Below are 18,801 nucleotides of genomic sequence, written 5' to 3'. Positions count from 1 at the left end.
CCGGATCCTTACCCCACTTATATGTAGAACAACAGAGTTCAAGAACTGGATAAGGCATGCCGAAACTTCACAAGGTTGAAAAAAACATGAGAGTATATTTTACTTAACAGAATGTTGATTGTGTCTAGGGCATAGTAAGGAGTTGTCCTGTCCTACAAAAAATGTAAAGCTTTGAAAAGAAGATACGTTACGTATTGTACCGAAGGCATCATTAAAAGTGTTAAGAAAGTGTATACAGATTCAAAAGATCAATAAAATACAAAATCAAATCTAATTTACATAATCGTTTTATCATTGTAATATCCAAACCAAATAAAAGCTACGTCGAACATGAACAATAAAAAACAACGTTGGCGTTCCTCCGTGTAGAAAGCACCAAACACATTTGTTTTGACGCCAGCCGCAGATCAGTAAAATAGATCATCTGAATAGCAGCGATCCCGTTACTACCATGTACCATGCCCAAAGCCTCGATGCGTAAAAAAAATTTCTCTAATTAAAAAATATATGTTCTCTTCCTATCTCATTCGCAGACGCAAATCTAAAAATAGATCGGATATCTACAACAGTCGCGCTGTTGTAAGGAATTAGAAGCAAGCAAGGATCACACCAAACCCAAAGTCTGTAGAGTAATGAGGTCTCGTAATAGAGGGGTTTTGGCAGCTCTTGGAATAACAATGAAAAATAAAAATGACAGATAGGTGTCCGAAGCTCCTACACGATGTTGTGTAGTTGTATGTGTACGGTTGTTTTTGTTAAATAATTTGGAATGCGGAAAACACGTTGAGTTCACAGTTCTTTATTGTACAGTTGCTGGAAGGATACAATACAGAAGTTCATAACGCGGAGCTCTTATATAGTACTAGGCAGTGATGCCAAACTAAACGTTCGACACACAGACGTGTCGAATCATAGGAGGTGTCAAATCTTGCTTAATAAACGTTGCTTAATACTAACACTCCTCCTCAACGTTTACATAGTTTAGGAAAGATTCATAACCTTACAAAACTTATAATGTTTTGTTGCTCCTAAAGGTTTGGTCAATATATCAGCCGTCATCTCTTCAGTGGGACAATACCGCAGGGTCACTGTTTTCTTTTCTATCAAATCCTTCACATAGCTCTGTTTAGTTTCTATGTGTTTCGATCTTCTAGTTGCCTTTCCTGATCCTGCAAAACTTATACATGATTGATTGTCTTCATATATTATTATTGGTCCACTCGTATTTTCTCGCATATCTTCTAAAAGTCGCTTTTGCCATACTGTTTCTTGACAGGCTTCTGTTAGAGCGCAATACTCCGCCTCCATGGATGAAAGGCTTATACAACTCTGACGTCTACTGACCCATGATATAACTCATCCTGCATAAAGAATCATAAATCCCGTGGTGGATTTCCTGCTACTAACATCTCCTGCCCAATCTGCATCGGAAAACGCTACCAGACTTTGATACGTTTTGCCTCCGAGATGTAAAATCCAATCCCTTGTACGTTTTAAATACCGCACTACTCGCTTTGCCGCTACATAATCCTTCTCAGTTGGTTCACTAAATTTTCTTCCTAGAATCCCAACACATGCGGCAATATCAGGCCTAGCGCAATTTGCAATGTACAATAGACTTCCTACAATGCTTCTATAATTCGTACCATTTTTCAGAACATTACTAGGTTTCTCGTCTCGTAGAAAACCTGAATCCATCGGGGTCTTTGCCTATTTTGCATTCTCTAATCCGAGTTTCGTAATTAGTCCATCAATATGGTTCTGAGCACCAAGACAGAAAACTCCTTCTTCATTTCTTAAGACCTGCAGTCCCAGAAAATTCTTAACTTCACCTAACATATTGATGTCAAAATGGTTTTTCAGTTGATTATAAACACTTGTTATTTCTTTTTCGTCCTTACAAACAACTAACAAGTCATCCACATAGACTACCAAAAATGTTAATAGCTTCTTATCAACACGCGTGAATAAACAAGGGTCTGCCTTACTCGCAACGAAACCTAACTTCTCGATTACATCGCAAAGTGCCTTATTCCAACATCTGGCTGATTGCTTCAACCCGTATATACTCCTCCTTAAACGGCAAACTTTCCCTTCTTGGCCAACGGTTTCATAACCAGGAGGTTGTCGCATATATATTTCTTCCTCTACGTTGCCATGCAAATATGCTGTCGCTACATCAAGATGTTTTGCGAACAATTTGTCTCGTCCCGCAATTGCCAACAACGTACGTACCGTATTGTATCGTGTTACCGGAGCAAACGTTTCATCGTAATCAGTCCCATAAACTTGGCTAAAACCCTGTGCCACAATGCGCGCTTTGAAACGAATAATTTCTCCTTTTTCGTTTCTTTTCTTTTTGAACACCCAGCGACTACCAATGACTTTCTTACCTTGTGGCAAATCCTCCAAGTCCCACGTACAGTTCTTTTCGTGTGACTTGATTTCATCGTCCATTGCGGCTTTCCAGGAACGAGCATCTGATGAGTTCATCGCTGCACGCCATGTGTTTGGTTCGTCCTCGATCAGCTTCGCCATACCGACCACATAATCGTCCAAGTACCCAGGCTGTTTACCGCGATTTCGCCGAACTGCTGGTAGTTCTTTGTCTTCGTTGACGTCCCCTTCCACCAGCTCCGAGAATCCGGTAGTGGTGTCAAGAAACAATGAGTCTTCAGAATTCGACCCTTCTGTGAGATCTTCATTGTTCGACGCCACACACTCGTCTGCTTTTTCTTTCTCGGTAACTTGCTCGAAAACAACAACAGTATTAGGATTTACACACTCACTGGTACTGACCGGTTGCTTGCGCTGTACGTCTCGTTCCAAAAACTTAACATCACGACTTATTGTGATTCTCTCGTTTGCCAAATCCACGAAACGATATCCCTTTTGTTGCTCGGAATACCCAACAAAAGTCAACTTTCGAGCTTTGCTTTCAAATTTGTTTCTTTTTGTTTTCGGGACGTGCACCCATGCCCCGCAACCAAACACGCGAAGATGGTCCACTTTTGGTTTTCGACAGAACCACTTTTCATACGGAGTGCATTTCACTACACTTGAATACAGTCTGTTCTGCAAATAGTTTGCACACAGAACTGCTTCACCCCAATATTTCGTGTCCAATTTCGCACCCAACAACATAGCCGTTACCATTTCTTCCAGGTACCGATTTTTCCTTTCCGCGACACCGTTTTGTTGCGGCGAGTATGGAGTGGATGTTTGCATTAGAATACCTTGTTTCCGATAAAAGGCTCTTAGTTTATCGTTAACGTACTCACCACCTCCATCCGACCTTAATATTTTCGGTATTTTGCCAAACTGGTTACGCATAAGGTTAACAAAATCTATTATTTTATCTGGAACTTCGGCTTTTGTTTTGACCAAATAAACTGTTGCATATCGGCTAAAATCGTCTATCAGGGTAACGAAATATTTATTTCCGCTTGGTGTTGTTGTCGGCATTGGACCGCAGACATCGCTGTGCACTAGATCAAGCATTTCTTTTGTCTGTCGTTCTGATATCTTTGGAAACTTTGTACGTGAAAGTTTCCCTTCCAAACATGTTTCGCACTTCAAGTTTTCCGGACACGACCGCATTTTTGCACCAGTCACTAAATTATTTTCAAACAGCAACTTAATCGCGGAATCTTCCCTATGCCCAAAACGCTCGTGCCACAAATGACAGCAATTTTCACTATGTTGTCCTGTTCGCACTACATACGCCGACTCCTTATTTTGCACATATATGCTGCCGTTTAGAAAGCCTTGTATCACAACCCGGTCATTCTTAATAATGTTACACAGTTCCTTCGTAAACATTACATCATAACCATCAGCACACAAGCAAGACACTGACAATAGATTACTGCTTAAACTGGGAACATATAAAATGTCTTTAACCATGTGTTGAGTTATGAATTATAGGTTAACTGACAATTTGAATTACTGTCACCGAAGTGGATAATGAAGTTTTTTGGCAGCACTGTTTCCACAGTGCATACGTTTTTTAGTCAGTCGCGTACAAGGAGAGCTAGGAATAGGACGTGATTTTGAAAGGAAATAAAATACACAACGTAGGGCAACATCAACGTCTTATAATTTACACACTATCACAAGAAAGAACGCAACATTGATGCCGTGACCAGGATTGGTTTAAAAGTTAATGCGTTTGTGATAGTACTGGTTACCTATACGAAAAACAATCGAAGTGGAACAATCTGGGGGGATTTCTGTTAAAGTGAAAATCGCGATATTGCGTGTGAAATCCATTGTGTACCACGAAATCGGTTATCGTGTTCTTGTACGTTTTGGAGCGACTCATATATGTAAATCGTCAAAGCGATTTGTGTCCTTTGGAGTTCTTCATTTGAGTGTCGTGAAAAATGGCGGTTTATGAGGAAGAACCTTTCGCAGGTTTTTCAGAGGAAGCTGAATCTCCAAATAGGGTGCGGCGCGCGCTGTTTTGTGATGTGAGCGATGCAAAACGTGAGCGTGACCGTATTGTGCGATCGGTGAAAAGGATGGACGAGTTTCTTGTGGACTATCAGGAAAAGGATTACCCGGAATTGACACCGCGTATTGAACTCTTAAACGATCGTTGGCGGGAATTCCAGGTAATTGCTAGAAAGATAGATGCGAAAGAAAGAACCGAAGAAAACGACGCAATATACGACAACATGGAGAGCTCAGTGGTTCGATTGAAAGGACAATTACTGCGAAAATTAGGCGAAGTGAGCGATATGGCGCGAGTGAAACCAGAGCAGGACAGCAGTACAAGTGACGCGGTTCGGCTTACTCGCTTAACACTACCTGAATTTTCTGGGAAGTATGATGAATGGCTATCCTTCCATGATATGTTTGTTGTGACAATACACGACAATAAAAGGCTCTCTTCGGTGGAAAAAATGCTTTACCTGAAAAGATCGCTCAAAGGGGAAGCATTAAAGGTGATAGATGCATTACCGGTTTGCAATGCGAATTATGATGTGGCGTGGGCTGCTTTGAATAAGCGTTATGCCAATGAGTACATTTTGAAAAAGCGCCACGTTAATGCGATGTTGCTATGGCCACAGATGAAGACAGCGAACAATGAGAACATCCATGGGCTGATCGAATGTTTCGAGCGCAATCTGAAGATTTTGCAACATCTTGGTGAAAGCACCGACCAGTGGGGTATTCTGTTGGCACAAATCATTGTTTCCAAACTGGACCTAAGCACGCAACAAAAATGGGAACGGCGTGTGGAAGAGAGCAATGAGAATTCGGTGGGCGACTTATTGAACTTTTTGCGAGCCCAGACGCGCATCATGGACGCTGTTGCTGTCGATAAACCTAAGGCGACGGGCAAAGTCGTCAGTGAACGTCGTGTTGCGTCGAATGTGGCGGTGGAAGCCAAATGCATAAAGTGTGGTGGGTCGCACCTGATAGACAATTGTGATGCTTTCCGTGCATTAACTGTGGGACAACGGCGTGAAATAGTTGAAGGAAAAAAGCTGTGCTCTAGTTGTCTAAAACCTGGGCATTTTCAGGCAAGGTGTTGGTCTCGCGCGAGATGCACTGTATGCAACAGAAAGCATCATTTTTTGCTGCATAGTGAGGGCAACGGGACAGCAAGAGCCACTCTAGAAGACACACCAAGTCAGAATGCAGCAGTTAATGCGTCAGCTGGAGAAGGATCTGGTACTGTATTTTTGTCGACCGCTATAGTCCACGTGAAAACCAGCGGTGGCAAGTGGTTGCCAGCTAGAGCGCTGATCGACAGTGGTTCACAAGTAAGCTTGATGACCAAAGACCTAGCTGCGCGACTGAACTTACCATACTCACAGGCGAGTACGGTTCTATCGGTTGTTGGTGAATCGAGGATTAGCCTGCAGACATCGGTCATGGCAAAAGTACGTTCCCGAGATGGAAAGTATCAGGAAAACATGCAGTTTCTGGTGCTGCCGAGAATAACAGGATACAATCCAGCGAGTGGTGCAAAAATCAGCCGTCAACAACTTCCATCTAACTTCGTACTAGCAGATCCTTATTTTGATGAGAAAGTTAATATTGATTTGCTTTTAGGATCTGAATTTTACGCTGATTACTTGAAGCCAGATAGCCGCGGAATATTGCGTGCCGATTTTGGAACTGCACTTCCAACATTCATCCACACGGTATTCGGATGGGTAGCCGTGGGACAAGTGCATACGAAGAATCCGCAAACCAAGGTAAGCCATCCATATATTACCTGTGGTACTTGTGTTCGGTTGGAGGATTTAATCGAAAGATTTTGGACTATTGAAGAAGTTCACCATGCACCATTGCGGACACAAGAGGAAAATGATTGCGAAGCCCATTTTATGCAACACCATCATCGGGATGGTGAAGGTAGATATGTGGTGAAACTACCTTTAAAGGGAGATGTGCGGATTCAATTGGGACATTCGGAGTCGACGGCAAGAAAGCGATTTCTGCAACTGGAGCGTCGTTTTAATCGAGACCAGAGTTTGAAGCAGCAATATTCAGCCGTTATCGATGACTACATCCAAAGGGGATTTTTAGTCAAAGTTGATACGACACTGAGCTGTGAGGATATAAGCACTGCTTATTATCTGCCGCATCATCCGGTTATTAAAACATCGAGTACAAGCACCAAAGTAAGACCAGTGTTCGACGGATCGGCGCAAACGGACACAGGTAAATCTCTCAATGATTTATTAATGACTGGTCCAGTTATCCAGGATAACTTGCTAGCGTTGTTGTTGCGATTTCGCATGAGAGCTGTGGTGTTGGTTGCCGACATAAAACAGATGTATTTGCAAGTGAAGGTGCATTCCGACTGCACGTCGTTGCAGCGAATACTATGGCGAAGTTCACCAGATCGGCCACTAGAATGTTACGAGCTACAACGAGTAACCTTTGGTCTCGCGTCGTCTTCTTTTCTGGCGGTTCGAGTGCTGCATCAATTGGCGGATGATGACGGGAATAAGTTTCCTTTAGCCAAGCAAGCGCTGAAAGAGGATTTTTACGTCGACGATTACATCGGTGGGGCTTCGACCGTGGAGGAGGCAGCCAGGTTGCAGGTTGAGTTAACAATGCTTTTGAGATCTGGTGGATGCCACCTCACAAAGTGGAACTGCAATAGGGCAGAAGTGCTGAATAATGTTCCAGCGGAAGAAAAGGCGACTTCCAAAGTCAAAAGGTTTGAGGTTCCGGAGGAACCAGTAAAGACACTGGGCATTGCATGGTTGACGGAATCGGACCAGCTCTACATTGATTCAACCATTGGGATGAGCAACGAGAATTGGACGCGCAGAACGATTTATTCCCTGGTGGCGCGCATATATGATCCGCTTGGACTGGTGGCACCTGTTACGGCTTGGGCGAAAATAAATATGCAGATACTCTGGTTAGCAACTGGTGGTTGGGATGAAGAAATACCGGCTGAGTTGCAGGAACGATGGTGCGTCTTCCGATCGCAATTAGCGCTGTTAAAGGACGTCAAATTCTCGCGTCACGCAGTTGTAGCAAATCCTGTAGGTTTACAACTGCATTGCTTTTCGGACGCCTCGGAGGCGGCCTATGGAGCGTGCGTCTATATATGGTCGATTGACAACGATGGAAGTGTTCGAGTTGAATTGCTCGCCGCCAAGTCACGTCCTGCACCTCTCAAAAGGATTACTTTGGCGAGATTAGAGCTTTGTGGAGCCCTGATGGCTGCCAGATTGCAAAGGGTTGTACGACAAGCGATAAGACACCAAGCAGTGGAGACATTCATGTGGACGGATGCTACAATAGCTTTGCACTGGATACGGGCACCTTCGTATTCATGGGCCACTTATGTAGCGAATAGAGTGTCTGAAATTCAGGATTTGACACATGGCTATAAATGGATGCACGTGAAGGGTATCGACAATCCGGCAGATATTGTCTCACGTGGTGCAATGCCCAAGGAATTGTTATCATCGACATTGTGGTTCCATGGTCCGGCTTGGTTGCAGCATCCAGAAGATGAATGGCATGTTCATAGTGCTATGGTTGCTCCTGAAGAGGAGTTAGTGGAGCGTCGCAAACAGGCTGTAGTGTTTTCGATACAAGCGGAAAAGGACGATTGGTGTGATAGGTTCTCTACCTTTGAGCGTCTATTGCGGGTTACTGCCTATTGTTTGCGGTTCATCAATCGCTGTCGGCGGATGTCAAGTCGCTGTGGCAAGGGCGTTTTATCGTTAGGCGAGCTTACGGAAGCAAAACTAATGCTAGTAAAAAGGGAACAGCGAATCTATTTTGCTAATGATATAAAGGAGTTGCAGGGCGGTCAACCATTGCGATCGAAATCATCGCTGAAAACTTTAGGAGCTTTTCTGGATACCGATGGTCTACTCCGAGTTGGTGGCCGCTTGAACCGTGCCAGGTATATGACGCAACATAATTATAGGCATCCTTTAGCGATATCAAAGAAGTCTTGGTTGACCAGACTTATAGCAGAATATTATCATCTCAGTGCGATGCGGCGCGAATACTATTGGCCTTTAGGACGCATAATAGAGGTTTTCCGGGACCCGATGGGATCGTTCGGGTAGTAAACGTTCGAACCAAGGGAGGGATCTATAAAAGACCAGCTAGTAAGATAAGTTTGTTGCCATTTGAAAGGATAAGGTAAATTTGATAAATTTAGGTGGCCGCTATGTTGAGTTATGAATTATAGGTTAACTGACAATTTGAATTACTGTCACCGAAGTGGATAATGAAGTTTTTTGGCAGCACTGTTTCCACAGTGCATACGTTTTTTAGTCAGTCGCGTACAAGGAGAGCTAGGAATAGGACGTGATTTTGAAAGGAAATAAAATACACAACGTAGGGCAACATCAACGTCTTATAGTTACACACTACACAAGAAAGAACGCAACACCATGATTTCACAAGCTGTTCCTTTGTCATCAATACCGTGAATCACTCCACTCCCAATACCGGCAGATTTGATAGTTTTACCATCAGCCAACGTTATGGAAACTGCACTGTTCCTTTGATGTTTCACAACACTTTTAAACAGATCTAGATCACCGCACATATGCCTACTCGCACCGCTATCAACCACCCATCCTTTTTCGCCCTTAACTGACGAAAAATTGGCGACAGCTTTTTGTCCTGCTTTGTGTTTCTTTAACAAAGCACAATCCTTCCGAAAATAGCCTGGTTTTCGGCAATGGTAACAAATAGAACCATTCACTTTTGGCAACTTCACATGAAGGGCTTTATCTTCCGGTAACGCACTGCCAACTTCACTTTCAGTTCTCCTGCGGTATTCTTCGCGTAGCTTGCTCATCGCGAACTCAGATGTTAATTCGATTTCAGGACGATTTTCAAGTGCTACTATCAGATTACCGTAAGACGGCGGAAGGCTAGACAAGATCATAGCCATGAATACTCGATCTTTTAGTCCTTCGCCCACCATTTGAAGACGCGTGTTCATTTTTACCATCTCACTTAAATGAGCAGGAAGATTGCCACCTTCACTTAATCTCAGCGAACATAGTTTTCGCAGTACACAAAGAACTGACGGGAGGCCACTGCTTTCATGAACAGAACAAAGAGTGTCCCAAATCTCTTTTGCCGTAGTTTTATTCAATATATAAACTACTTGGCTATCCTCGACCGTCGAACTTATCACAGCACGTGCTTTTGCATCACCGGCTATCCACTTTTCATTCGGCTCTTCCGGCTTGGCCTCCGAAATGTAGGACACCAAATCCTGCCGAATCAATTCCATTTCCAAACGGAATTTCCATATCTCAAAGTTATCGTCTTTCAGACGCGGAAGCACAATTTGATACGTCGTCATTTTTTAACAAGAGCCTTTCACTCTGGGCCCATAACCTGTTAAATAATTTGGAATGCGGAAAACACGTTGAGTTCACAGTTCTTTATTGTACAGTTGCTGGAAGGATACAATACAGAAGTTCATAACGCGGAGCTCTTATATAGTACTAGGCAGTGATGCCAAACTAAACGTTCGACACACAGACGTGTCGAATCATAGGAGGTGTCAAATCTTGCTTAATAAACGTTGCTTAATACTAACAGTTTTAGAGGCTGCTTCAGCTGCTCGTGTAAACATGATTTTGTTTCAAAATATCCTACGGTTAATTGTTGTAGATTTTATTTTAAAACGAAATCTTTTAATAGTGTGATTATCGTGTAATACAATGCGCAATGGAAATTTATGGAATAGTGCATATATTCCCCACATTTTAACGTTGTAACGACTGTCGCCAAAACTACGAGCGCTGAAATTTGCTCAGTAAACAATTCACCAATACATAGCCAAGGACGTCTAACTGTCAAAATGAAAATCCAAGATGGCAATGTCAACAAAGCCTATTCCGAGACCTCATTACTCTACAGACTTTGACCTAACCTCTTTTTTTCGCCTACGCTAAGGCCGGCTGACAAGTTGGTGTAAATGTGTTCGTGTCGCCATGGCTTCTCTTGTGTGCGTGCCATCCGACCCCCCGATAAGCTGCCGCGCGGTCGAGTCCATTAAAAAAAGCCAAAAAACTGCTCGAAATTTCTACTTGGGCACACCGGGATGACTTTATTTTTACACCTTTGGCAATCGACCTTATGCAATTGTTAATTGGGTTGCCGCACACACACATGAAAGAGGCGCAGGAGCACACCGCTTAGGGAAGGCGACAGCATTCGATGTTCGACTATCGACGGGAGCAGAAGGACCTGGCACGATACTACAGAAACCTATTGCCGTTCGATCATTGCAAAGTATGTCGTCTTCACCACGTGTATCATTCATACGGACTGCATTTCTTTTCCAACGCGTGGACGATGTTTTACTTAAAAAATGTACAATTTAATGATTTTCCCTACTAACGGATTAAACTCATCTGTAGTCTGCATCACGTGAACGATATTTTGAATCGAAGCGTATGATTGATTTCCAATTATGAATCAATGACTTGTGGTATATTGACGAAGCAATTTGTTGAAAGCAATCATATAATTTTAATGATAATATCAATTCATGATAATAAATTGTTTTCATTTAGTAAAGAAAACCGTTACGCTGTTATACTATCACCAACAATATCAATTTTTTGAATTGTTATTGAAATTCAATAAAAACAATCAAAATATAAAGCTAAGTTTGCAAAAGCAATTAAAACAAAATTTAGAGCTATTTTGCCTCTAATGTTAACATTGTATTAAAAAAAAATCATTATGCATCATATGCTTTAACGAATGCATGTTCATTTGATATTGATTGATTGAAAAAAGATAATTTTATATGTGTTAGAATGGTGAGGACGCATATCTAGCAATGAATGTTTCGCTGTGTTTACTCAAAATACATCTTACCTCTTATTTGCACCAAAAACCTAAGAGTACTAAAAAGTGTACAGATGTACACTCCTAGATCATGGTTGTGGAAATGTTTTCTTCCACCGCTATTTTATACAACGTTCTTCGCGCGCGGACGAACAGCCAATTCCCGTAGTCGTGATCGTAGTGGCAGGACATTTAGTATAGGGAAGGGTGTCTAAATTGAGTTCAAATCCCATCTTGCACATCTTCTATTCCATTCTTCAATTCCATCCATAGGCGAGCAAGAAAAGCAGATTTTGTCTCACAACAGTTGTCGAAGTTAAATTTAGGCAAAAATAATTCCCCCTGCACAATTCTTCAACAGTGCAAGCAAAAAGTCTGCCGCGCACAGTACGTGTCTTGTTCAGTTTGGCTCCCCCTTTTTGAAAATGAATATTTCGGATGAATTTATGGTCATTTTTGTAGCTAGGGTGGTTATAGAAGTAAGGGGTACAAATCGAATATTGAACTAAAAGTATATTTAAAAAAAATATACAAAAATCTGGTTATTGCGTATATGATAGAAAACATGATTTTTTAAGCATTCCTAAAGTTTCAAGTCGATAGATTCATTATATTAAATGTTATTAAGATTTAAAAGTGCAAAACATACCCGGGTAGGTGGTCATTGAAATGAAGGTTAACCGAAGAATGCAATGCTACCCTGGAGACAGTGATACTGCGGTAGATCACCAGATTGCCAGAGGAAGAAATCGATCATCAAAGTACGCAACGATCACTAGCACATACTTTTTGCATACCATGCATAGCATGCATGTTCCGCTAGCGAAGATGTGAATCATTTTGTTCAAGCGGCATGATCCCCAAAATTGTTACGACTCTCCACGTTTTGTTTCGCTTGGGGTGGAGCTCGCTACTGTGCTGTCATCACAATTGTTGTTAAGAATACCTTCTGAATGTTGTTAAGAAATGCCGGATCGCATGAAGGTTTTTTCCGTATTTGTGCAGGCTGCTAAGTAGTTATCTCGACGAACGAGTTCTGCTGTACGATATGGAAGAAGTGATGAAGACAGTAAAAATCATCGATGGCGTTCCTAAGGGATCAGTTCTTCCCATTCTTTGGAACGCCGTGTATGACGCAGTGCTTACTCTTACAAACCCACCCGGAGCAGAGCTCACCGGCTTGGCGGACGACGTCGAGCTGACACTCACCGGGGAGTCGATAGACGAGGTTGAGGCAGCAGCGGCTCTAACGCTAAGCGTACTAAGCGGCCTCGGGGGGCCCCGAGCTGTCAAGAGGCCCCGTGGTTAATGTGCTTCACACAAAGTAGCGGAGACAAAGTCCTCTGTTTTTCTTTTCACAGTTTTTTTTCACTACAATACAACCATAAACCTGTTGCGCGGATTTCTCCAAAAACATTATTGGCGTAACTAGGGAAATGGCTTTAATAGATAATTGATTTCAATTGTAACGAACTAACGGGAGATATCAGTGTACAATGCCTCTTGCTAGGGATTGATTCATGAAAAAGACATAGGCATACCTAGGCTATGTTTGTTGCTGGGTTACTTGAAGGTACAATAAGAGAATAGCCTCTTATGTTAAATAGTAAATTTAAAACACATCAACAGTAATTAGGCATTTAGAGGAATTAGTATTATCAACTAAGTAGTAGGGCAATAGGGAAATAAAAGGATTATAAAAATACGATGAAATGAAAATTTGTATATTGCTAGCAACAGGATGTACGGAAAAGCTATTTGATTTCGGTTGGCTGCGGAGTAATTATTTTACTTTCTACCTTCTCTCACGCTCGCACAGTGGGCACCGTAGAACAAATATCGGGATGAAATTATTTTTGTGTCTATTTGCACTTAATATGGAACAATATCAAAGGTTTATTGTAAATTTGGGTAAATTTATGTGTTTTTGTAGATGGCGTTGGTATGCCTGTTTCTTTTACGTATCATTCAATGGTATTGTAAGGTGTTCTACAAAACCATGGGTTGTTACAAGTGGTATTAAAGAAAAATCAAATTAGAGATTTTTTTATCGCCTTTATATTGTATATCAAGACTATATAAAGTTGTAACTGCTATAACTTCTATCATAGACATATCATGCTGTCATCCTATCATATATCAAATATGACATACTACCAAATATGACAAATCAATGAATGAATACTCTTTAATGCAATATTTAAACAAAAAGCCAATTTAATCTCGGAAATTCATAGCGCCGAAAGTTCGGTATGTGCAAGCAAAGATAAGGACGTGTATGTCACTCAACAACGGTTGAAAGAAACCGATTCACTGAGATGAGACGAGTAAGTTAATGAAATGCTTTGTACGGACAACCAATGATCTAAAACAAGTAAAACTTCACATTGACTCATAACAAACGATAAATAATGCCGATGTTGCTGAAAACCCCAAAATTTATGAATATCTACGATGGAGGCGACTAGTACTTTATGACTTGTGGTTGTTGCACAAAAACATTAATAACTCAAAAAGTTGCTCAAAGTTGCACAATATTTCTTCACAGAATGTTTATTCAAATATCACACTATAACTTGTAATATATGGACCTACGGTGTTTTACGGTGAAAAAATTTAGCATGTCTTCAAAGTTCCATTTTGCACACCAGCACTTGACTTTTTTACATGAAACCTCCTAACATCTTACTGACCTTTGTGATAATTAAAACAAAAATAGCATTAAAAACTACAATTAATTACCTTTCTAAAACAGTTAATAAAACAAAAATATCTGTAAAACTAAATAAGTTACAGCATTTCAAATCTGAACCAAAATGTATGTGTTTTTTGCCCTTTCAAATGTTCAACTTCGAACATTTTTAAATAGAAATCTTCTTGTAGCAGGAAATTAAGATTTTGGTTTTTTCTTAGTTTGAACCTAAAGATTGAGCAAAAATAAACGAAAACTATAAGTTGGTTTTTCGACTTTTCTCCCGGCAAATACCCAACGTGCCTCGGTCAGAGTTTGTACTCCAGCCCGAGAGGTCGACACGGGTTTATCGCCCTGCTATGCTGGGAACAGTTATCTTATTGCGTCCAATGATCTTGCTTATCATGATAATTAGATTTGAGTTCTCAAATAGACCACAACAAGTGTGTTGAGTTATTTAAGGAATATAGAAAGATATAGACCTTGGGGGCGGCCCTGTGGTGCATGTGATAAACGGCGCCAGTCCACACGGCCGGACCGGGTTCAAATCCCATCCGGACCGTCCCCCGTAGCAAGGACTGACTATCCGGCTACGTGGTAAAAATAAGTCTAGTAAGCCAGAAATGGCGAGCGTGACCTTGTAAGGTCGTAAAAGCCAAGAAGAAGAAGAAATATAGAAACAATTACAAGAGCTTTTATAATAAGTTAACTCGCAGTTACAACGAAACCAACTAACTAAGAAAAATATATATCACAGCTTACCTGGAAAACAATTGTAGTAGATTGGCAATCACCTTGTCGGATTTGTAATTCATGATGATTGATTGAGTGTCAATGGGTTTTATTTAGTCAACAATATACGCATAATACGCAACAATAAAATTTATAAATAAATAACAAATCGCAACTTTTCTTATTTTCAGCAAATGAAAGATTAACACAAAAAATAACAGTTATATTGGAAATTGAAAAAAAATCGATACATCACCTACTCTCGCGAGATATTTTCAGAGTGACTTGATTGTTTTGAGTGAATTTAGAACATTTATCAAATTAGGGATGGTTTACATTATTTCTTCACAACTAAAATTAGCATTGTAACAAAAAAATTTCTACTAAAAATTAAAAAATTATACACGTTGCCCTGATGCGTTCTACGGTTGTACATTGGACTGGGTGAAAATGATTAAATTTTCAAATGAAAACTCAATTCTATGTAATATGAAAAAGATATGAGTACTGCAATAATACCGAAATCATTAGTAAAATAATGATATATTTTTTTTATCGTTTCAATTTTCTCGATCGTTGATCTATTGATGTATTTTTAAATTTATTTTTCATGTTTTGGCTCAGTTTTTGAATGCCTTGGTCATTCAAAGTTTTCTGGCAATAGGTAAAACGGCGCATAACACTAACTATTAAGTTTATTATTCCCAGATTGTATATAAAACATCAATGTTATTCACGTTGACTACCCACAAATGGTATGCCTTCAACATTAAATGAAAGAATAAACAAAATAATGAGAAGAAACTTAGTTAAGATATTTAGTTTTTGTTTTACAGAAATTTTGTACAATATTAATGGCATCTCGTTCGTTCAAAACTGATTGATGTACATTTTGAATCGCTCTATTACATTTATTTTTATACTTGATACCGCCATCTAAATTTCATCACCCATATTTACAACCATTCGTGTATAGATTACTTTGATTTTTCTCTAGTTAATTTAGATAAAACTGCGTACGAATGTTTCAAAAATTCTTAATTTCATGTTGAACTGCCGAAAGCTAACACAATATGTTAAATTCAATATATTAAACAAATATTTGTGGTAAACGTAACGTAAATATTTTCACAACAATATTGACCAATTCTTCAGATTAATGATGATAATTAGTTTCATGTTGATGGCGTTAAAGTTTAATACATTTCAATATCAAGCAAATCATAGATAATGTACTCATTATGATGAAATTGGACAATCACGGCGAACATTTACAATACAATCAAACCTTAACTACAGCTTTGATTGTGCGAGCTATGATAAAGAACCATGAGAGATTTGTGGCTAATAACAAGAAAACTTGTTGAAAAAAAAAAGAAATAATATACTCATTTTAAAAAATATTACTTTTGTGACCCTTACGATACATATAGTTTTATGTAGATGTGATTCGGGTTAATATTAAAAGTTAAAGTCGTTGCGTATATATTTACTTTCGTTACATAGCGCTATTGGCATTTTTATGCGTTAATGGACTTGGAATGTACAGTTGCGACGCTGATTATTTCCCAATGATGGAATGTTTAGTTGTGGAATGTTCGGTACTGTTTTATAGAGTACAGCTATTGTGGCATTGTTAGTTATTTTTATCGATTAAGTATGATATCTTTTAACATTTCTTCTGCTTTTCTGTAACGACGTGTGTGCGTGTTTTTGTTGTATTTCTAAAGCGTGATAATATGCAAGACGGATTATTTTAAAATTTCTACATAATTCTCTGGTATCAATCCAGATTTTCCGTTAAGTGTACCTTCCAACCACCCTGGTTCATTTGATCGACGCACTGAAAGAATCAAAATATTTAATTACTCTCTTCAAAATAGAAAACAAAATTATTAGTTACTCACCATTCGTTATAATTTGGTTTGGTTCAAAGGACAACTCTCCATCGTTTTCTGCTAAACAAGCGTATAATGTCCGTACACGTCTAAATCAATTATCCAATGCAAAAAAAAATGAAATAAATGTAAATGATTGTTAACTGGTGAACGTGTTAAAACATCAGCGACATATTGACACTTACATATCTTCTCGTAAAGTGACTGATTGTTTTCCTTTTTGTTGCAAATACTGCTGTTGAGCTAACGATAGCTGTTGCTGAATTTGCGGTAACTGACGATTTCGCCCATAGTCTTTAATACGCTGAGTTTTCTTTGGCCTACAATAACTAGGACTAGCAGAATTGTCAGACTCTACAACGTTTACCGTAGTTGTTAATGGTGAAATGACTGTGCGATTGCTGTTGTTCGCTCCAGAACTATCAAATTTAATTATATTTTTATTGGAAACTGCAGCATTATTATATTCGCTCCAGGCACCACGATGACTTCTCAAAGTACACAATACACTATTAGTAACAATACCTCCAGGTGAAGAGCATACTGATTCAGCCGAACTGCTTGTTGAGTTAATTTTTTCATATGTTGATAACTCTTTGCGAGAAGTAGCGATATTGGAATCGCTATTGCCTAAGGTAGTTATTCGGTTATACACACCGTGTGGGATCGTAGTGTCACAGTTTGTCATATTATTCATACCAGATAACGAAGAGTTCTGTGAAAACGATGCGGTTGATTGATGTTGCGGAAGATAACATCCACCAAGAGAACTACCAGTTGATACGGTTTGATATCCAGCAGAAACTTTGTCTAAAGTATGTAGTGTTCCATGGTAATGACTTGGTGAAGAATCGGTACTAGATTTCAAGTGATGTTGATTGTTTTGATCTCTAATAATTAACGACGCGGGGGTAGTTTCGGCAATAATCGAAGATATAATGGTCGGTTTAGCTTCGTAGGTCGGATAATGATTGGTGCCTTTGCTGTATAACGGCTGTATACCGTTAGGTATGTGTTGTAAACTTGAGGACAAAAGTGGTTCGGTGTAATTTGACTTGGCAACTACACGAACTACAGGTTGCGTTTGTGGGTAGATAGCATGTGTAGTACGTTCCTTGGGGTAGTTATGGTTTACTCCAGTTGTTCCAGATCCTCCTACTGTGCTGTCCACAATGCCACTACCTCTGCTATCAGGCCGGTGAAATATTGGGCTTTTATTAGATTGCGACCTGGATTGGAAAAGATCGAACATGTATAAGAATGCAATAAAATGATTCATTCCAACAACATTGTAGGTATATTACAACGCTAGAGGTAGTCTTTAATTATTTAAACGGTAATATACGTGAATAGTGTTAACTGTAATAAAATAAAAAAGCACATATTACATTTGCCAAATAAACTAATTGATTTTATACCAGTGTTTGAAACAGTAATACACATAAGTGGAAAAAATAGTATAAGTATAAAATATCAAATGATACTAATTATTTAGAATTCTTTCATGCTAAAATACAAAGTTGGGGCATAAAACAACAGCACTATATATCACTTGAAACACAACACAAACGAAAAATAAAGCATTTTTTTCAAACAGAATCTGTTCAGAAGGTTCAGAGGTTGAGAAACAATCTGTTTAAACTAACTTAAATACAACCAACTAGGTATGTAAGTTAGTATGGGCTTCGTATCTTGAGGCAATATAAAAATACTATTTAGTCATCGGTGTTTCTTCAGTTGATTTTAAAACAATTTTACATCATTTTTAAATAAAAAAAAAACAACAATATGCAATATTTATAATTTGTTGTTGATGTTTCCTGACTAACAGAATTTAAATGAGTTTTTTCACTTACATATTTGCATCACCAGCGCTGCTGCCCGTTGGCATAGAAGGCAAATTCTTAAACATTTTGTCGTAATTTTCAATTAATATTTCAATGATAACATTGTTGAATTTTATATCAAGTATAGCAGCAACTGTTTCTTCAGCAGCTCGTAATAAAGTAGGGCCAAAAACAACACCTAAATTAAAAACTGACATTTTATTGCGATCACACTTTAACGATACCCTACAAATAAAAAAGAGATATTATAGTTGAAAATTTTGACAGTCTGGTCTAACTCGTTATCTATCTTTTATTCACAATTACT

The 18,801-nt window shown here is 39.4% G+C and overlaps 2 protein-coding genes across 4 annotated transcripts in view; both read right to left on the bottom strand.

The window, feature by feature from the left end:
• Positions 1-711: 711 nt before the first annotated feature.
• The window catches only part of LOC125767753 (nuclear pore complex protein Nup160 homolog), a 76,497-nt gene continuing 58,407 nt past the window's right edge, over positions 712-18,801 (bottom strand). Inside the window, exon 14 of the mRNA XM_049434627.1 lies at positions 712-1,163. Within this exon, the coding sequence (XP_049290584.1) occupies positions 1,134-1,163 (30 nt within the window). The 3' untranslated portion in view covers positions 712-1,133. The remainder of the gene's footprint in view (positions 1,164-18,801) is intronic.
• LOC125767758 (rho GTPase-activating protein Graf) overlaps positions 14,842-18,801 on the bottom strand; it is a 54,383-nt gene continuing 50,423 nt past the window's right edge. For all 3 annotated transcript variants that reach the window (XM_049434640.1, XM_049434638.1, XM_049434641.1), the window contains 4 exons: positions 18,504-18,719; positions 16,833-17,876; positions 16,657-16,736; positions 14,842-16,592 (listed from right to left, as the gene is read on the bottom strand). In XM_049434640.1, coding sequence (XP_049290597.1) covers positions 16,501-16,592; positions 16,657-16,736; positions 16,833-17,876; positions 18,504-18,719 — 1,432 coding nt within the window. In that variant the 3' untranslated portion in view covers positions 14,842-16,500. The remainder of the gene's footprint in view (positions 16,593-16,656; positions 16,737-16,832; positions 17,877-18,503; positions 18,720-18,801) is intronic.

This window comes from Anopheles funestus, chromosome 3RL (assembly GCF_943734845.2).
Source record: "Anopheles funestus chromosome 3RL, idAnoFuneDA-416_04, whole genome shotgun sequence".
NCBI lineage: Eukaryota > Metazoa > Arthropoda > Insecta > Diptera > Culicidae > Anopheles > Anopheles funestus.
The sequence above is the reverse complement of the archived record's forward strand: the minus strand, read 5'-3'. Positions and strand labels throughout refer to the sequence as shown.